Raw genomic sequence first — 22,131 nt, 5'->3', positions numbered from 1 at the left:
AACAGTTTGTATATGCAGTAAACAAGGGCCAAGTTGTAATGGTTAGATGCCTGGGTCAGATCATCTCCATACTCTTGTGGGATGTTCCCGGTCTGCAGAGGTCAGGACCTACCAAAAGTGGTTCAAGAGAGGAAAACCGGAGAACCAGCGATAGAGTCAAGGGCGGCCAAAGCTCACTGATGCACGTGGGGAGCGAAGGCTGGCCTGTGTTGTCCAAATCCACGAGCTACTGTAACTCAAACTGCTGAAAGGCGTCAGAACACACAGTGCATCACAGTTTGTTGTACATGGGGCCAAACGTTCTTACAATGGGCATATGATCATCAGAACTGGACCATGGAGCAATGGAAGAAGGTGGCCTGGTCTGATGAATTCAGGAATGCTTTGAGGAACACAACAATGAGTTTGAGGTGTTGAATTGGCCTCCACATTTTCCAGATCTCAATCCAATTGAGCATCTGTGGCATGTTCTGAAAAAAACAGGTCTAATCCATGGAGGCCCCACCTTACACATCACAGGACTTAAAGGATCTGTTACTGATGTCTTGATGCCAGATACTGTCATGGCATTGATACATAAAAAATGATAAATCATAAAAAAAAATACATGACCAATGGAACATTTTGAGGAAGCTTCTCACACATTCAAGGGACAGAAGTTTGGGCTGGACAGATCATTAATTAACCACAATAGCCTAGCCTTTTTTTCCTATGGCCGCAGAAAGTGAGAAACTGTCTTAAGAGTGTTAGGATATTTTATTTTATTTCCCTATCATAGCACATCATATGTTAAGGTCTGTATTCAAAAAGTGTAACTGCGCTGATCCAAGTGCTAGTGCAATATTACCACTGATACGGTGTCTATACCTTGTATGCCAGCCTTAACAGTAAAAACTATAAAGTGCAACGCGATAATAGGTCAATGTAAAGTGCAAAATATCATAAAGTGCAAAATATCACAACCCAGAACATAGTTATTTTATAATAATCCCCAAAGTCCACTTCCATTTATCATATACATTCAATGTGCATAGTATGCTCCCATTTTCATCCGTGCTCTATAACAGGAACTTTTCACCACTTCATGTGCCACCACCACCTTCTGAAATGGGCACTCACCGGAGCCTAGAAAAAGTTTTGCCTTTGGTTCATATTGGGATAACCACTCCACTATCCTAGTTAACCACTAGGTGCTCCTCATATCTTCATGTCAGTGTTGGTATCTCATAAAAATTAGACATCCATCATTGAGCAACATATTTATATAAAATGTATTTTGACCAATATGTTAATATCCAGAATGTATAAAATGTGCACTCACAATTTAAAGTTCCTTAGGAGCGGCACTAAGTCTTTCCAGCAGTTTGTTTTAGGGTTCCGCTACGCTGTTTCGTTCAGCGTGCGTTCCAAGCCTCGATCTGGTACGGGTTTGTGACAGCAAGTGACATCCGCGAATACCCAGAAGCCTCTACGCGTTTCGCATACATACATGCGTCATCAGGGAGCTTCCTGTCATGAACCCTTACCAGATCGGGGTACAGGTTCCCGGCACGTGCCGGAAATGTAACTGTTATATGGATGGGTTTACTTCCGTTTTTTTTCTCTGTCTAGTGAAATGTTGTACACAGCAAAGGAAGTGGGGGAAATCTCTCTAAAGTGGAACTAAACCCTCCTATCCTTTTCTGCCAAACTGCTATCTTAGCCTCTCTTTGGTGCTGCAAATGTGATCAGTTATGACACCAGCCATTTGAGGATTTGACAGTTTGGTTGGGAACCCAAGCAAATGTGACAGCATTCCCGGCATGCTGGGAATGTAACTGTTTTTTGAAACAGTTAAATCGATGTATTTAGTTCCACTTTAACCGCTTCCAGGCCGCTGCACGATATACGTCAGCAGAATGGCACGGGTGGGCAAAAGGGCGTACAGGTATGTCCCCTTTAAGAAGCAGTACTGCGGGCGCGTGCCTGCTGCGTTCTCTGTGACCATGACCGCGGGTACCGCAAACTCGATGCCCGCTGGGTACCTCTCACGGAGAGGTAGAACAGGGAAATCCCCGTTCTGGCTTGTGTCATGACAGAGATCACTGCTCCCTGTCATCGGGAGCAGTGATCGCTGTCATGTGTGTTGAAGCCCCTCCCCCCCCACAGTTAGAGTCACTCCCTAGGACACACTCAACCCCTTCATCGCCCCCTAGTGATTAACCCCTTCCCTGCCAGTGTCATTTACACAGTAATCAGTGATTTTTTTACAGCACTGATCGCTGTATAAATGACAATGGTCCCAAAATAGTGTCAAAAGTGTCCGATGTGTCCGTCATAATGACGCAGTCAGGATAAAAATCGCAGATCGTCGCCATTACCAATAAAAAAAAATTTAATAATAAAAATGCCATAAAACCATCCCCTATTTTGTAGACGCTATAAATTTTGCACAAACCAATCAATATACGCTTATTGCGATTTTTTTTACCAAAAATATGTAGAAGAATACATATCGACCTAAACTGAGGAGAAAAAAGTTTTTTTTATATATTTTTGGGGGATATTTATTATAGCAAAAAGTAAAAAATATTGCTTTTTTTTTTCAAAACTGTCGCTCTTTTTTTGTTTATAGCGCAAACAATAAAAATAGCAGAGGTGATCAAATACCACCAAAAGAAAGCTTTATTTGTGGGAAAAAAAGGACGTCAATTTTGTTTGGGTACAGCGCCGCACAACCGCGCAATTGTCAGTTAAAGCGACGCAGTGCCAAATCGCAAAAAGTGCTCTGGTCAGGAAGGGGGCAAATCCTTCTGGGGCTGAAGTGGTTGAAGTGGAACCTTAGTCAGAAAATGAAAGCGGACCTTTACCCATATCAACTTGATAACAAAAATATTCTTTAGCAAGGAACATACATTCCACATTTATAATTATGCTACCCAAATTAGTGTGTACTGTAAATTGCCTCCAGCATTGCTCTTGTTTCTTCTTGCCGGAGGCCGCCATTTTGTTGAAGCCCAGAGCCTCCGAACAGCAATTAATCATGAGGTGGAACTAGACTCATCCATTTAAAGGTTTAAAAAAAACGGTTACGGTTACATTCCTGGAATGCCGGGATTGCTAACTGTCATATTTGCTTGTGTCCTCAACCAAACTGTCAAGCCATCAAATGGCTAGTGTCATAACTGATCACAAATGCAGCACCATGTGCAGTTGCAGATCAAACAGAAGCAGCTTCCTTGGCTGTAAAGGAAAGGAGGGTTTAATTCTGCTTTAAGGCTGTCAGCAGATCAGCCTCTACAAACTCGGCAGTGCCTATAAATAAAGAGCAACTGAGCATGTGCAGAGCAGGGTGAGGCAGTGTATTCCTGGATTTTAAACCGTATAGACACTTATTTTGAATGTTTTACATAGCTATACCTGAAAAAGGGCTCAGCCTGAAGTGATCTAGCAGGACTTCATTTTCTGTTTTTCAAAGTTCCACTTTAAGTCCTGCTAGATCACTTCAGGCTGAGCCCTTTTTCAGGTATAGCTATGTAAAACATTCAAATCAAGTGTCTATACTGTTTAAAATCCAGAAATACACTGTCTCACCCTGCTCTGCACGTGCTCAGTTGCTCTCCATTTTTAGACACTTCCGAGTTTGTAGAGGGTGATCTGCTGGCAGCCTTAAAGCAGAATTAAACCCTCCTTTCCTTTACAGCCAAGGAAGCTGCTTCTGTTTGATCTGCAACTACCATTGTGCTGCACATGTGATCAGCTATGACACCAGTTATTTGATGGTTTCACAGTTTGATTGAGGACACAAGCAAATGTGACAGTTAGCAATCCTGGCATTCCAGGAATATAACCGTTTTTGGAAACCATTAAATCGATGGGTTTAGTTCTGCTTTATGATTTACTGCTGTTCAGGGGCTCAGGCTTCAGCAAAATGTCAGCCTTCAGCAAGAAGAAACAGGAGCGATGCTGGAGGCAGTTTACAGTCCACACTTATAAAGGAGTTCGTATGTTCCTTGCTAAAGATCATTATTTTTATTTGTTGTTATAGGTAAAATTCTGTGTTAAGGCTTCTTTCAGACACACAGCAGTGCTTGCCGCCCTCTGAAAATGATCTGCTGTGAATGGCTTTTCAGGGGGTGTTATAGCAGTGGTTGGTAGGCGTTTAGTAGGCAATCCTGCCACCTCCTGAACATATCCTTTTTTATTTTTTTTCAATCCCAAGGGGGATTTGTAGTATAAAATTGCACAATCATTTGGCTTGTGGTTGCAGGGCACTCGCATTCAACTCAATGCGCGAGTTTGACAGGGGGTGCTGGCTGCCAAACTTGGTGGCCACGGCATGTGTACAGCCCTGTCAGGCTTTAATGTTAACATTTGAGTGGGGTGAAAAAAGATGGGGCACAGCCAACTGTTTTTACTGCCCCCTGCGTGAAAGAGCCCTGATGGAGTCCCAGATAGCAGCAAAAACCTGACAGGAGTTCTAATCCCTCCCTACTCCCTTCAAAACTAGAAAAAAAAAAAACATTTTTGGCTTGACATTCACTTTAAGTTACCATCTAAATGTTCTTTAAGAATTGTATGGGAACAAACTGTATTTTTATATATGAAATAAATACTACAAGTGCTACAAGAAAATACACACAAATATCTCATGCAGAAACACAAAACATGCACAAACAGTGAAATAACAATGAAATGTAATATAAAAATAAAAGAATCCACAACTAACAAAGAAGTGATTGATATGACTCAATGAATAGTGGTGTTAATAAGTAAAAAGTTATTCTGACCACTTTATCCTCCTGTAGAATATCCGGAAAGTCAGGAGAGAAAGCGAAGGGAGAGAAGACAAGAAAGGGAAGAAGACAAGGTTATTCCAGCTAGACAATGTTATACTGGGAGGACTGGGTGTAACAGGCAAGGTTAGAAAGGTAAGACAGGGTTAAACTGGTAAGACAAAATTAGGTTAGACAGGGTTATATTAGTAAGACAAGAAGAATACATGTTAGAGTGGGTTTCCAGTTGGTTGTGACACCACGCAACTGCAATTCGCCCACAAGTAACTGCGGAATGACAGACCCTCCAGCATTGAGACACCCTCCATAGGGCAAAAATTATTTTCTCTAAACCTCTCTAAGTGATAACAATAATTGGGCTTAGTAAATGGATTTAGCTTTTTCCAAAATGTCAGATAAGTCATAAAGGTATAGTGAAGTTCAGGAGTGGAGTATTCTCCACATTGTGGAGTGAAGCACGTTGCAAAGTTTGGACCTACATAATTGTGGTCAATCACTAACGCTACAACAATGGAGGTCTGTGAAGGCCACATGGGACTGCACATATGCTAAATTACCAAAAGTATTGGGATGCCTGCCTACACGCAGTCTTATGCCGCGTACACACGAGCGGACTTTTCGACCGGACTGATCCGACGGACTATCTGACAGACTTTCGACGGACTTTCCCAACGAACAAACTTGCCTACACACGATCACACCAAAGTCCGACGGATTCGTACATGATGACGTACGACTGGACTAAAATAAGGAAGTTGGTAGCCAATAGCTGCCCTAGCGTCGGTTTTCGTCTGTCGGACTAGCATACAGACGATAGGAACTGAGTCCGGCGGAGTTCCCACGTAAAGATTTGAAACATGTTCCAAATCTAAAGTCCGTCAGATTTTCAACCGAAAAAGTCCGCTGCAGGTCCGATGAAGCCCACACACAGTCGGATTGTCCGCCGGACTTGGTCCGTCGGACCAGTCCGGTCAAGAAGTCCGCTCGTGTGTACGCGGCATTAGTCTATAGGGTTTAATATTAAGTTGGCCACCCACCCTTTGCAGCTATAACAGCTTCAACTCTTCTGGGAAGGCCGTCCACAAGGTTTAGGAGTGTCTAGGGGAATGTTTGACCATTCTTCCAGAAGCGTATTTGTGAGGTCAGGCCACTGATGGTGAAGAGAAGGCCTGGCTCGCAGTCTCTGCTCTAATTCATCCCAAAGATGTTCTATCGGGTTGTGTAGACCAGTCAAGTTCCTCCACCCCAAACTTGCTCATTCATGTCTTTATGGACCTTGCTTTGTGCACTGATCCAAATCATTTGATGGGGGGGGTTATGGTGTGGGGTTGTTTTTTAGGGGTTAGGCTTGGTCCCTTAGTTCTAGTGAGGTGAACATTTTGGACAATTTCATGCTCCCAACTTTGGGGATGGCCCCTTCCTGTTCCAACATGACTGTGCACCAGAGCACAAAGCAAGGTCCATAAGGACATGAATGAGAAAGATTGGGGTGGAGGAACTTGACTGGCCTTTTTAACAAGCAGGCTATTTATAAGTAAAAGCATACACAGAAAGTCATCTGGGGGCTGCAAAACGTGCTTTCCTCTTCAAGAGCTGCAAAACTTTCTGTGTGAAATTATAGAAGCATACATTCTGAAAATATCAAGTATACCATCTGCAGAAAGTCACGGCCGCACTCTTGCAAACATAACTTTAGATGGAAGAAGTTACAGCAACCAAATAGTAGAATAAGGAGTATCTCCAATCAATCAGTATGGATACGACTTCCAAACCAAAGACCCACACATTGGTTAATAACCTATTTCACTCCTAAACATACACTATTGTCAAAAGTATTGGGGTGGAGGAACTTGATTGGCCCGCACAAAGTCCTGACCTCAACCCGACAGAACACCTTTGGGATTAATTAGAGCAGAGACTGCTAGCTAGGCCTTCTCGTCCACATCAGTGCCTGACCTCACATATGCGCTTCTGGAAGAATGGTCAAACATTTCCATAGACACACTCCTAAACCTTGTAGACAGCCTTCCCAGAAGAGTTAAAGCTGTTATAGCTGCAAAGGGTGGGCCAAGTCAATATTGAACCCTACAGACTAAGACTGGGATGCCATTAAAGTTCATGTGCGTGTAAAGGCAGGCGTCAAAATACTTTTGGTAATATAGTGTACCAGAGATTAAAGATGGTCATACACCATGCCTTCAAATTTTATAAAATGGGAAGGAGAGACACCTTTGTATGTAGGCAAAGGACATACCAATGCCACACCCGCAATTACACAAATTGTAAATAACGAATACACAGAAAATGAATAGGTAAACCCACACATCCTTTTTACCAATAAAGCAGCAGATAGATGATTTAGTTTTTTTCTTCATTCAACCAGCAGGTGGAAGGAAAAAACTTACCTGATTCCCCCATCCACACATTTAAAATGGATGGGGGAATTACTTCCGCTGAGCTATCGTGTTCTGAAGGTGGGGAGACTTCATTTATCCGACAGGCTGGTTGTACAAAAGTGATCGGTAAATAGACTTATGTACAACCACTGTCCCCATACATGGATCGAAATTCAGCCAGTCCCTGCTGAACCGGCCAAATTTTGATCCATGTATGGTTTTAAAGGCTAAAGGTTTCTTACCTTCATGCATTCTATGCATGAAGTTAAAAAAACCTTCTGTGTGCAGCAGCATGCCCAGCCCCCCAATACTTACCTAAGTCCCATTTCAATCCAGCGATGTGCACAATAGCCTCAGCTCCCCCGGGTCTCTCCCTCCTCAATGGCTGAGACAGCAGCGGGAGCCATTGGCTCCCGCTACTGTCAACCACATCCAGTGAGCCAATGAGGAGAGAGTGGGGTCAAGCCGCGCTCCATGTATAAATGGACAAAGGAAGCAGCAGCTCAGGAGCGAGCCTGCTTGGGTGCCCCCATAGCAAGCAGCAGGAGGGAGGGGCCAGGAGCACCAGAAGGACCCGAGAAGAGTAGGATCGGGACTGCTCTGTGCAAAAGCACTGCACAGAGCAAGTAAGTATGACCAGTTTGTTATTTAAAGAAAAGAAACTAACCTTTAATGTCACTTTAATTCGCCTTCATACTAACTGTTCAGAACAACAAATATAAGAATGTAGAGGGTGGATGAAAGGTTTAGCATTGTAAAATAGTTTTGGAAGTGAATATATTGTTTAATGGGGGTCTATTCCTCTAGACCAACCTTTGTCAACTTTTTTACCCCAAAAGAACCCTTGAAATAATTTTCAGGTCTCAGGGAACCCCTGTAAAAACAAATTCATTAGTGGTCAATGGGAAAAATTCCCTTTACATTGGTGGTAAGAGGGAAGAATGTCCCCCTTGCGGTGGTGGTCAGAATGTCACTCTTACAGAAGGTTTTGGGTTTATGCAGCTGGTTCTGACCTAGGGTTCTTCGGAAACCTTTGGTTCCTACAGAGGTTAATAGGAGTTCTTGAGCTGTAGCTTGACAGACCTCCCATCTGATGGTGCCTGCATAGTTCTGGGGACAACGCCCATAGGCAGAACCAACAGCATGACATCAATGATCTTTTTAGCTGTCTGTAGATTTGGATCTCTGACCACCACTGGCCACACTGACCATCAATGTATGGGGTTTTTTTTGCCTCTAACCCCAGATAAATTGTTCTTAGCAGGGGTTCCTCTAGACCTGAAAATTATTCAAAAGGTTTCTCTGGAGTAAAAAGGTTGAGCAAGGCTGCATAAAAGGGAACCAATGTAATTTTATAGTTGGTTGGTTGACCAATAGGGATATGTTGAGAACCACATGGTAAATTGGTGCAAAAATGCATTCACCCTCCTTGTTAAGCTCGATCTAAACTCTATATGGATGAGGTGTGATAAAGGACTTTGCATCTTATAGGGCGTACACACGGTCGGACTTTGTTCGGACATTCCGACAACAAAATCCTAGGATTTTTTCAGACGGATGTTGGCTCAAACTTGTCTTGCATACACACAGTCACACAAAGTTGTCGGAAAATCCGATCGTTCTGAACGCGGTGACGTAAAACACGTACGTCGGGACTATAAACGGGGCAGTGGCCAATAGCTTTCATCTCTTTATTTATTCTGAGCATGCGTGGCACTTTGTCTGTCGGATTTGTGTACACACGATCGGAATTTCCAACAACGGATTTTGTTGTCGGAAAATTTTATCTCCTGCTCTCCAACTTTGTGTGTCGGAAAATCCGATGGAAAATGTTCGATGGAGCCCACACACGGTCGGAATTTCCGACAACACGCTCCGATTGGACATTTTCCATCGGAAAATCCAACCGTGTGTACGGGGCATTAGACAACTGCTTTTTTATATGTAATTGTTTTTCCTTTTTTTTCATCCTTTTTGAATCTCAACCCAACTGATCACCTCCAGCTTTTTTCATCCACTCCCTATCTACATGCACTTGCTCCAGCATCGGCTGCACATCATTGCTCTGACCCAGCTCCCCATGGTTCACCATACACGTTACACTTTGACCGTACAGTCAACATTAGACCTAACAAAATTATGTAATATAAGGACCTTTCTAAACTATCCAATCAATCTGTATCCACTCAGGCAGGCACTTGCTCTACATAGTTGTTGGTAGAACTAAAAGATTTATCGTTTTCTGCAGCTGGCGATTCTCTTTCTAGTAAAAGTAATCCATGCAGCTATACAGCCGCTGGATTACTTTTACAGTTGGTAGAAGGGGGTCCCCTCCCTGACACCGTCGACGCCTTTACTGGGCTCTCCTGTCTGATTTGACTGGTGGCATGCGGTTCCAGGCATGCAGTGAGATGAACTGGTGTTGATGTCAGAAACTGGAAGCGGCAAGGATTTAGTTACTTCCAGTTTCATGTAAACAAGCCATTACCAGCTTTTGAAAGCATCAGATCCAATGGAGCTTGGATTGATCTGATGCTTTTGAGGTCTAATAGACCCCAGATCTCTCAATGAAGAGGACCTGGTATGGCCAATGCTATCACAAGGGATGTTGATTAAAAAAAACATTTAAATAAATAATAAACATTTTTAAAGCATCCATGTCCTCACGCACAAAGGCGAAAGTGTAGGTCCCACGTACATATGTAAACGGCTATCTCACCATACATGTGAGGTATCTCTGCAAATTTCAGAGGGAGAGCAATAATTCTAGTGCCAGGCCTCCTGAGAAACTTTGAACTGGTAACCTATAAAGGCTTTTAAAGTGTCGCCTATGGGGATTTTTAGGTTTCTGTAGTTTTGCTCCGTTTCATGGGCATACGCAATTTTAAAGTGTGACATGTTTGGTATGTATTTACTGGTTCTAACATCATCTTCTATATATTACAAAACGATTGGGTATTATACTGTGTTTTACGCATTAAAATTCATTAAAGTGTTTTTTTGTTTTTATTTTAAAAGTTGTTTGATAAACCGCTGCACAAAAAAACATGTAACATGAAAAAATGCAACACCCACCATTTTATTCTCTAGGGCCTCTGCCTAGAATCTATGGTTGGGGGTTCTAAGCAGTTTTCTAGCAAAAAAAGCTGATTATTACATGTAGGAATGTCAAATTTGGCCTGGACTGGAACTAGTTAATATATAATGGTTAGCTTTTTCTAGATCATTGGTCTCCAGATGTGGCCCTTTTCTTTTTCCTTGCCTTTGTCTGGCCCTTGAGGCACTATTCCTCCTACTAACATCATTGATGAGGCACCATTGCTTTCACTGACACCAACAATGGGGCACTATTCCTCCCAATGACACCAACAATGGTGCACTGTTCCTATCCCTAATACCAATGATGGGACATTATTCCTCCTCCTACCGATCACATATTTTAAATCCCACTTACCACCAGGCCAGAGAATAGGTGGACTCCCATCAATGCTGGGGTATTTTCTACTCCCATTGGCCACAGTTCAACCCTCCTAAAGTCTGAAACACGGAACATTGGCCCTTTGTTTAGGAAGTTTGGAGGCCCCTGTTCTAGATTACTCTGAAGTTCTTAAATAAAGAGGTTTTCCACTGTAACAAACCCTGTTGAAGTAGCTTTAGGTTGACCAGAAGCTGCAGTTACAGAATCCCTATGTAGCGCCACCTATTGGTGAAATCTAATATTGTGGTACAACCACACTGTGAAAGCCCCACTGTATCTCGATGGATAGATTTATGTCTAATGGGATTAAATGGGGCCCATAGGAGTGATATAAATCCTTTGTGTAGTGTATTTCCATTTGTATTATAAATCCTCGTTAATACTTATGTATATTTTTTTCTCAATGAAAAAAAAATACCTGTAACAAATGGTGTTCATCTTTAAAACATTAAATCTATCTTTAGCAACACATATCTGTGACTTATTTTAAAATTACTGAGAGTTTCCATCAGGAACATGCTTATTTACAAGATGTGAAAATGATAAAAGCCATAATACTTCAATGTGTGAGATGCTGACTAACAAGTGGCTCATATTAAGTTTGCTCTGGATAACATTTACATAGCAGATGCCAGACGAGCTGCAATTTCAGTGCCAAGCAGAGGGCCGTGTACGTCATACAGAACCGTTAATTTGGTGAACCTTGTGATTTGTGAGATATTTAATATGGTTTCTAATTGAATTAAATTCCAAAGTGCGTATTATGTACAACAAGTCCCTATTTAGGTATTCTTCATTGGATTATATTTAGTGCATCATCATTTTTATTGGGACCTAATGTTGATTCATAAAGTTTTTATTAGACTAACTGGTACCAAGTCTTGAATTTTACATTCAGGGTTTGGATTTTCATCTCTCCAAAACCCGATATTTAGTGAATTTTAGGGAGCAATGCCACTAACCCACCTAAACCATTAAGCAACATCACTACTGTAAGGCTAAGTTCACATTATATTTGCTGAAAAGTGATCTGCTCCAAAGAGCTCAGGAGGCGATCCTGCCGCTTCCTGAATGTCTTTATTTTTTTTTGCTAAACAGAAGTTTTTAATGGGACTAATGGGTCCCTTCCACTTCAGTGGGTGAGTATGACAGGTGGTGACACCTGTCCACTCAACATGCCAAGTTAAATTTGAAGCAGCAAAGCTGCGGCATGTGAACAGCTCCCTTCGGTTGTATGGTAGCTTTTAGGTGACTGGTCAGGGCTGATATAACCAGGGCTCAACTGCTTGTTTTTACTGTCCCCTGGCCATCCACGGAAGAGGCCTCAGTCCCTATTCTTGGTGCTATATTTCCTACTTAAAATATATAATTCTACTTAATAATCTCTGGTGAGCAAAACCTAGTGGGGGTCATAATTTACAATAGTGATTCGTTAAGATATAGTAAATGCTACAAGCCAGAGTTATAGTAAAGTAAAAAAGATATACACTATATTACCAAAAGAATTGGGATGCCTAACTGTACACGCACATGAACTTTAATGACACCCTAGTCTTAGTCCGTAGGGTTCAACATTCAGTTGGTTGCCCCTACCTTTTGCAGCTATAACAACTTCAACTCTTCTGGGAAGGCTGTCCACAAGGTTTAGGAGGGTGTCTATAAGAATGTTTGACCAGTCTTCCAGAAGCGCATTTGTGAGGTCAGGCACTGATGTGGACGAGAAGGCCTGGCTCGCAGTCTTTGCTCAAATTCATCCCAAAGGTGTTCTATCAGGTTGAGGCCAGTCAAGTTCCTCCACCCTAAACTTGCTCTTCCATGTCTTTATGGACCTTGCTTTGTGCACTGGTACACAGTCATATTGGAAAAGAGGGGGCCATCCGCAAACTGTTCCCACAAAGTAGGAAGCATGAAATTGTCCAAAATGTCTTGGTATGCTGACGCCTTAAGAGTTCCCTTCACTGGAACTAAGGGGCCAAGCCCAACCCCTGAAAAACAACCCCACACCACAACCCCTCCTCAACCAAATGATTTGGACCAGTGCACAAAGCAAGGTCCATAACCTTTGGGATGAATTAGAGCAGAGACTGTGAGCCAAGCCTTCTCGTCCAACATCAGTGCCTGACCTCACAAATGCACTTCTGGAAGAATGGTCAAACATTCCCATATACACACTCCTAAACCTTGTGGACAGCCTTCCCAGAAGAGTTGAAGCTGTTATAGCTGCAAAGGGTGGGCCAACGCAATGTTGACCCCTACGGACTAAGACTGGGATGCCATTAAAGTTCATGCGCGTGTAAAGGCAGGTGTCCCAATACTTTTGGTAATATAGTGTATGTCTATCTAGCTCAACATCAAAGTTCATCGTACTCCACGGACTGCACAGACCGAGCTTACATCCTTGGTCCATGTTGTCTCCACTGTCATTTCATGAGACCAAGAAGCGCAAACCACATTTGGCATTAGCCATTACCACCATTTTTTTCAGCTATTTCATTGTTCTTATTACCAGCAATAGTTATAAATTAGTAAATTGAACCTAGTATAAGGTATATCAACCCTCAAGTCAAGTTTGTAAATCTGGAGAGTGTAACTCCTGTTCTTAGAAGCATACAGACAGGAATGTATATATTAACCCAGTCTGATGAAGGAGGGAGATCGCTATAACTACATATCACATGACCAGTTTAACATAAACTGTCATACTATCGCATAGCCTGGGATAGTGCTTCTAAACTAACAGAGAGTACAGCACAACAACAAAGTGTAGTATTCACTTCACTTTATTAAAATAAATCTTAGGGGACAGTAGGAAGAGTAGATTCTAGAGCAGTGATGGCGAACCTTGGCACCCCAGATGTTTTGCAACTACATTTCCCATGATGCTCCACTACACAGCAGAGTGCCAGAGCATCATGGGAAATGTAGTTCCAAAACATCTGGGGTGCCAAGGTTCGCCATCACTGTTCTAGAGTGACTGATTGGGAATTTGCATATTACATATTTCCTTATTAATATTGTGACTCACTAATGAATTTTAAGTTTCCGAATCTTGGTTAAGGGGCCATATAAGGACATAAATATGGCTGTACCTTAGCTGAAACCATACCAAAGTAATGTTATTGTTAACTGACCAGGATGCGGCCAAGCCCACTTTCTTCTTTCCTTACATTCAGGTCCTATATTACCACATCCAAAACTTGTAAGATCTCAGTCTCATAACAGAGCTTGCAATCAATAAACGGGACTCCATGGCAGAAACAGCATCTTTAGTTCAGTTTTCTTGTTATATTTTCTAATATTATTATCTGTATCTGTCATTACTTTCGTTAAATGTTATACCTTGTAAATATTTGTGTGATCTCTCTTTGCGCATATTGAATACAACCCCTAAAAAAAGTAAACTATCACGTAACCGTGATAAAACAAGTGACTGATGAGTGCTCATGGCCACTGAACATGCCACTGTCAGTGTGGTTGGGAATAAACATCGGATCTCCCAGGACACACCTCCAGTTGGTCCACATAACCTATTACCCCCTGAAATGGGTAACATCCTTCTTTTGCTGACTAGTTTGTAGGTGTTTAACCTTTTAATAAAGTAAGGTGCTCACTATACTGTGTCAGTGTACTCTGTTTATATTTACAGACACCTTTCTTTATTTGAATGAGCAAGGCTGGAAATATATAAGTGGATCGTCCATGGTTACCTCCTTTGAGCTACTTTGAAAGCTGACTTTGCCATTCACACTTTACCATACACAACGACTAAGGCTAGGTATACCCATCGGGCTGAACGAAATAAAAAAAACGAACAGATCACCATACTAACACAAGCATTGTTAGTGCGGCAATCTCCCTCTCTGTGCTTTTGTGTTCTGACAGGGGGACTGCCCCCCTGACAGAATACACTGATCAGAGCTTGCAGCCACTGACTACGAGTTCTGATCGGATGCTGGTTTTCCAGCATGTCCATTCGACAAAAGCCGGTTGTTAGAAAGACAGCTGTACACACTTGTCAGTGGTCATTTTAGGCTGGGACACACATAGGCCAAATATCGTCCAGTATCGGCCAGTCCGACAGAAACCGGCTGTTGGAAGGCAACATGTTTTATTTCATAATACAAGGTGTGTTTGAAATATGAAATCTGGATAAACCAAGTCTCCGCATTCTTGGGGACTGTCTGGATTTTAACAAGTTGCACATTAAAGCTATGTAGCATATCAGAATCTTCATCTGAAAGAAGAAGTCAGGACCTCTAGCAAGGCTGAACAAAGCTTGGCTCCTGACCAACTGGTGTGATTTCACTCTGCAAGCAAGCTTCAAAGAGGGCCATGGCTGCCAGGATGATTGATGAAGGTGGGCTACAAAAAATCAAAGGATCAATAGTCACTGAAGATGACTCGGGTCACATAGCGATGATACATGGACGAATGTTGCCCCTAGAGGCCAATACAGCAGGATGGACAGAAATATAATATATTGAGAAGGACTGCCCCGTAACTACTTTCATTCGTTAAAAACCTAAACGGGCTGGCAATGGGGTTGGGTCTGGACGGTGTATGGATGAAGTTTAAAAAGTGCTGTTACCATTTTTTAGCCCAGCTGACAGGACAATATCTAGAAGACAGCCTTGCGATACGTATATTTGATGCTCTTTTGTTATCTGCTCTATAATATTTTCCTTTAGTGTTTTCATGTTAACATTTTCCTATTTTCTTGGGAAATAAATAAGACTTGTTTTACTAAGCAGTGTGTTTGTTTTCATAGCTAACCTTATATCATTATGCTTATCAACAGTGAGATTATTAGAGTTTTAATAGACTAGCTAACTATAGGAATAGACAAGTTAATACATATATACAATAAATAGAGGGAATCCGTAACCACCCTTGGATAATATTTATTTTAGCATTTTATTTCACCGGCCGATATTCAAGCCGTATGTACCCAGCCTAAAATTACCACTGACAAGTGTACCCAGCCTAAAATGACCACTGACAGGTGGCATTTTTACACAATGCACTTTTAGCATGCAGAGTGAACAATATAGATACAGCAGCCACTCTCAACCAGGCTTCCTCTAGCAGTTGTTAGGGGTTCCTTGAGCTAAGGCTGATCGACTTTTTATTGGATGGCACCTACATAATTCCAGGGGCAAAGCCAGCAGCAATGATCTTTTTAACTGTTTGTAAGGGTGATATTTTCACCACCACTGTAATGCCCTGTACACACGGTCGGACTTTGTTCGGACATTCCGACAACAAAATCCTAGAATTTTTTCCGACGGATGTTGGCTCAAACTTGTCTTGCATACACATGGTCACACAAAGCTGTCGGAAAATCCGATCGTTCTAAACGCGGTGACGTAAAACACGTACGTCGGGACTATAAACGGGGCAGTGGCCAATAGCTTTCATCTCTTAATTTATTCTGAGCATGCGTGGCACTTTGTCCGTCGGATTTGTGTACACACGATCGGAATTTCCGACAACGGATTTTATTGTCGGAAAATTTTATATCCTGCTCTCAAACTTTGTGTGTCGGAAAATCCAATGGAAAATGTGTGATGGAGCCCACACATGGTCGGAATTTCCGACAACAAGGCAACAAGGTCCTATCACACATTTTCCGTCGGAAAATCCGACCGTGTGTACGGGGCATAAGAGTTGCATTATCCCTACTGCCCACCAATGTAAGAGGAATTTTTGCCATTGATACCTGATTTTGGTTTTAGTAAGGGTTTCCAGAGACCTGAAAATTATTGTAAGGGTACCTATGTGATAAAGGTTGAGGAAGGCTGCTATACAGTGAAGATGCCTAGAACCATCAGATGGCAGACTCCCAATTCGGCTCTTTCTGTCCTAATGTCTATCCTATGCAGCACCTTCAGACCACCTTCAGGAATTAACGCAAGTGATATTGCAAATAAATGTTTCTTTAAATTGTGACCGTCTCCCCTGAGATTATATGGTGCTGGAACTGTCTTATCTCTGCTTCACATGCCACAAATGAATGCTAGTGTCATTAGTTAAAAGGGACAGAACTGAACCGGACATTGATGTCTATCTTTGGAATGTCATATTTGTCATAAAAGGTACACCTTAAGGATGAATGGCACCAAATCAGTGTACTTTGCTTACATGCATTGAGCTCTCCATTCAAGAAAGCTGGGATCTGCTGTTAGAATCAGGGCAAAAAAACAGCTCTAATCATCAGAGATGCCTCCCAAATTTAGCAATCTGCACTGATATAATGTGAACACAAAGAGGGCCTATAGGAAGCTGTACAGACAGGGTCTGCTGAACTGAGTACCCGGCATCTAGTATATCTGGAGACGGGTGGGGCCGTCGCCATCTTCAGTAAGGGAATCAGGAAGTGAAGTCTTGCGGCTTCGCAGCCTGGTTCCCTACTGTGCATGCGTGAATCACACTGCGCGTTCTGACTGGTCCCTGCTGTCTTCTGGGACTTGTGTGTCTCCCAGAAGACAGCAGGGAGGAAGGAGGAGGGGCCGGACATGGCGTAGATCCCCGCAGGTTCTGCGGCGATCTTTCACCGGAAGTGGGAGCAAATACCTGTATTAGACAGGTATCTGCTCCCCCCTGAAATGTACCAAATGTGACACTGGAGGGTGGGAGGAACACGATAAGCAGAAGTTCAATTGTTGGGTGGAACTCCGCTTTAAATCAAAATAATAAAGCACAAGTGACTATGCAAACAATTGCTCTAAATTAAATACAAATGATGTGTTAATGTGAAGCAGTGGTGGGGACTCCCGAAATCAGAGTTTCCACTTGGTGGATATAATAATGCAAAAATTAAATATATAACACTAATGAAAATATGCTATAGTAAAATAGTGGTGAAAAACCCCTTCTGATAGAACTTCCACAATCTCATCAATCAATATAGTGAATAAAAAAACATATATATCTTTTAACATTCCATGTGCGAAGCCCTGGAGGAAGTCACATGACTGGTGAAGACCCGTGTCGGGGAGCGGAGTCGGTGACATCATCACTCTGAACAGGAAGTTCCACTTGGTGTCATGAGATGCTGATATCTTGATGGTTCTTAAGGGGGCAATGCACTCAAACTTTTCAAAGCTGTGCATCTATGTGTACAGATTTTGGTGCACTATAAAATGTAAATGTACTTTTGTATTTTTAATAAAGTTTGAGGTTTTGATATGATAAAGCACCATGGTGCCATTTTTATAATCCTCTTTAAGCTTACACCTGAATGCTGAAGACTTTTGAACCAATTGTAAAGAGTAGATGCAAGGTAAAGTGTTGGGGAATCTGGAGATTTCTAAAGCTGGATAAGACCCCTGGTGGGGGAAGGCACATTTTGACCTTATGATAAATTAATAGATCATAGTGGAAGGTGAGCACATATGTAGACTGGTCGCAGATCATGTGGTGTTTGGGATTCATTTGTACATGGACTGTTAAAGGATACAGTATATATGTTTTTTATTCACCATTTTGATTGATGAGATTGTGAAAGGGGGTTCCACCATTATTTCACTATAGCAGTTTTTTATTTGTTTTATATATCACATTTTTTGCATTATTATATCCACCAAGTGGAAACTCTGATTTCATTTCAGGAGTCCCCACCACTGTTTCACATTAACATTATTTGTACTTTATGCACTTCAATTTGAGCAGTTGTTTGCATAGTCACTTTGTGCTTTATTATTTTGAAATAACAATTGTTATGCATTATATTATTTAATTATTTCACATTTAATTATGCTTTTTTGTGAAGGATATACAATAGGTCCTAGCAATTTTCATATATATTTATAGGAAGAGTAGTGCTGCACTCCTTCTTGTCTATTTTTTGTTTAGTAGATGTGGGAACCGTGCCTAGCTGCATACCTTTTCACTTATTGATTATTTTTGACCAGTAGTACTTTTTTATATAGATATAGTAGTAGAGCGGTGACAAACATAAACTTTATAAACACGGAGTGGATATCATCAAAGAATGTACACATTTTTAGGGGGTACCGGAGAGTAACTGGGTACTAGAAATATCTTGCTGTTGTAATACATCAACCGTCCGATGTTCAGTGGCTTACCGTGCTTGAGCGCAATGACACTCTCCCTCCACAACGTGCGCAGAACTTTGTTTGGCAATATGAACAGTTATGGCCGCAGCCATCTGCAAACTTTGTTTTGTGGCAGATCCCGCAGGTGGGAGCGTCCCCCTTCTGCTCCTGTTGCTGCTGAGCTTCATCGCCCATCTTCTTTACTTGCTCTTTGTACATTTCAAACTGCTGGTGCAATTTCCTGCCGGGGAGCAGAGAGGGATAACTTTCAGTACAGATTACATTTACATTGTGCATATATAAAATCAGATTAATGGATAATAGTGAATTATGGGCAGGCAGGCAGGCAGACATTGCTCCCATATTTCTTTAGGAGTACAATGCCCTTCCTATTGACAAGCTACTAGAAAGCAATGGATGATGTAAATACCAAATTGGCCATGCATTAATAGTTTTTACATACAGCACAGACGGGTTTTCCAGCAATGATTTTTTACCTGTGCTCAGTAAACTATGATTATCCTTCTCTGACCCATCTTTCCCTTCTCCGGTATGTCAGTATTTGCATGTGAGAGCTATCAAAGCAGTGCATTGTGGGCCTTTATTTCAGGTTTTAATATAAACTGCCGTAGTAATCAGAGTGCTATCAGACATAGATTCTGGATCTGGGTGCCTTTATTCATCTGAATCTTCAGGCACTTCCCTATATAAGAATGGCTGCATTATGCCAACATTTAATTTGAACCTAAAAAGCGTAGAAGCACAGGCGCTGGTTTACTAGGAGGCAAGTAACATTAATTGGGCAAGTCTTTTTGCCGATGGACTCTGCTGATACTTCAAGCTGAAAAACATCCAGGTCAGGGTACTGCTACATTGGGGTTGATTTACTAAAACTGGAGAGTGCAAAATCTGGTGCAGCTGTGCATGGTAGCCAAACGGCTTCTAACTTCAGCTTGTTCAATTAAGCATTGGCAAAAAAAATGTGGAAGCTGATTGGTTTCTTTGCAGAGCTGCACCAAATTTTGCACAATTTTAGTATCAACTCCATAGAGTCTATGACAGTGATGATGAACCTTGGCACCCCAGATGTTGTGGAACTACATTTCCCGTGATGCTCAACTTCACTGCAGAGTGCATGAGCATCATGGGAAATGTAGTTCCGAAACATCTGGGGTGCCAAGGTTTGCCATCACTGGTCTATGAGTTCCTCAACAAAGCAGAATTGCATAAAACACAGCATATCAGATCAGGTAAGATGACTTTGCAAATGACCAGATGAATTCATAAGTGTAGAAGGTGGTTATCTACTTTCAAACAGCTGTCTTTCATTGAAACCCTGGACTCAGTTATGTGTGTAAATTCCTTAAGGCCGGGTTCACACTGGTACGACAAACGCTCCGATATTGGGAGCTCATGTCTCATGACATATGAAAAGCAATTTTTCCCTATGAGAGCCGTCTACACTTGTCCGACACAGGTCAGTCCGACTTTAAAAATGCTCTCTGCACTACTTTGGTCTGACTTTGATCCTACTTCAGCCCACTGAATATCACTGAAGTCGGATCAAAGTCGGATCACGGTCTTAACTGATCCGACATTAGCATGCAAATTGTGCTCTAAAGATCTATTATTCAATAATGTAAAGAATTACATTATTGAATAATTGTTATTATTATTAGATTATTACTTGTTATAATTATTTATAGTAATTTATTATATTATAATTTATGATTTTGTGTTTCAAGCTTTATCATACCCGGCTGTCTACTAGACTCTTGTTTGGACAGATTTAAGTGTGTTATTCCTAAGAATTACAGGCCTACCATATAAATTGCCATATTTCCATGCAAAACATTGTACCGCTTTGAGCATCAAAAATCTGAAATAATCATATCGCCAGGGATGTCAAACAAATAGAACAGAACAAATTATTAACAAATAATAACAAATAATTATAATAATAATTATTATTATTATTTATTATTATTAATCTGTTATTTTCCATACGTTTAGATACAGCATTCATTATTCTGAATAACTCGTAACTTCAGATAAATTCATATTCGTAACAGACAAATTTGAAAAGAAATTCCAATACCTATACTTTAAGAGTTAGTAATACTTAAGTTATTATAAGTTAGTTATTATTTCAGATTTTTTAATTTTCAGATTTTCGAATTTAGAATTTCTGAATTTTCAAATTTTCTAATTGACGTATTTAGGAATTTACAAATTTTCGAATATTCGAATTTACGAATATTCAGAAAATTTTTTTAAACGGGTTTTCATTAACGAATTTGTCGAAATTCATTAAAAAACTAATTTGGAATGAAACGAATTGCATTGACTATTGAGGAATACAGTTATAAAGTTTTTATGTTGGGAGTTCTGCTTTAAATACATAATAGAAAAAAATAGAAAAACAACAACCCCTAGGTTCTGATGAGCACAATGGAGGGTCTAAATGACGGTTGTAATTCCTCCATGAGTACAGCACTTCTATTCAGCATTTTTACAGTGACAAACCCATGGAAATTTGCATCTGTACACATGATTTAGATATTTTGGTTACGCTAATCATTTATGCAAATGTATTCTTTTCAAAATTTGTAAAAATGACATGTAAGTGGTAACGTCGTACTCTTCTGTATTGTACTAATTATGTAATAGGAACACCAGGAAAAACGAATTGTATTCTAATGTTTCTGTCTTTCTTCCCAATTAGAAAGAAAAAAATATGTATTCAAATGTGCAACCAGACTATAAAAATTTTTAATATATAAAGTTATCACATTGATAACAAAACCTTCTGGTCTTATCGGAAGCTGAAATGAGATGCAAAGCTTCACTTAACATTCACTCTCCAGATTTCTCTCTGTGACTTCTCTCTTCTCAGTCCCAAAAGATGCTTACAAGAACATAATTGCCAGTCACATATATTCCTCTCACAACCTAACCTCCTATAATTGCTAAAGAGGAAAACCCAAACACATCTAGTTCAGGCTCACATATCCCTCTCTTTTAACCTACCCTTCCTTAGCACTGCCGGGGAGGAATACCCAAACACACCCACTGCAGGCTCAGATATCCCTCTCCTCCAAGGTGGTTTGTGGTCTAGAGGCTGCTCACCAGCAACTGTGGGGTCTTGCTGGAAAACCAGAGGGGTTCGTTGAAGTTTTGAGAAGAGCGCCACACCGGCTTGTACAAACTTTTTAAAACATTTTTATTTTGGAACCGCCAACGCTTTTCGGGGGCTCAGCACTCCCCCTTCATCAGGGCTAAAATCAGGATGGTCCAGGTGCTTGGATTGGAAAGGCACCTTTGCAATCCAAAAGTGCCTTTCTAATCCAAGCGCCTGCATCATCTTGTTTTTAGTCCTGATAAAGGGGGGAGTGCTGAGCCCCCGAAACGTGTTGGCTGTTCCA

At 41.2% G+C, this 22,131-nt stretch overlaps 1 protein-coding gene across 48 annotated transcripts in view; it reads right to left on the bottom strand.

Annotated features, from left to right (window-relative positions):
- The window catches only part of RIMS2 (regulating synaptic membrane exocytosis 2), a 911,223-nt gene that overhangs the window by 731,607 nt on the left and 157,485 nt on the right, over positions 1–22,131 (bottom strand). For 40 of the 48 annotated variants that reach the window (XM_073632100.1, XM_073632110.1, XM_073632087.1 and 37 more), the window contains 2 exons: positions 18,737–18,947; positions 4,770–4,781 (listed from right to left, as the gene is read on the bottom strand). In XM_073632100.1, coding sequence (XP_073488201.1) covers positions 4,770–4,781; positions 18,737–18,947 — 223 coding nt within the window. The remainder of the gene's footprint in view (positions 1–4,769; positions 4,782–18,736; positions 18,948–22,131) is intronic. The other 8 variants (XM_073632089.1, XM_073632109.1, XM_073632132.1 and 5 more) reach the window with 1 other exon arrangement.

Source organism: Aquarana catesbeiana, linkage group LG05, assembly GCF_042186555.1.
Source record: "Aquarana catesbeiana isolate 2022-GZ linkage group LG05, ASM4218655v1, whole genome shotgun sequence".
Classification (NCBI taxonomy): domain Eukaryota; kingdom Metazoa; phylum Chordata; class Amphibia; order Anura; family Ranidae; genus Aquarana; species Aquarana catesbeiana.
This window is presented reverse-complemented; position numbering and strand designations above follow the sequence as displayed.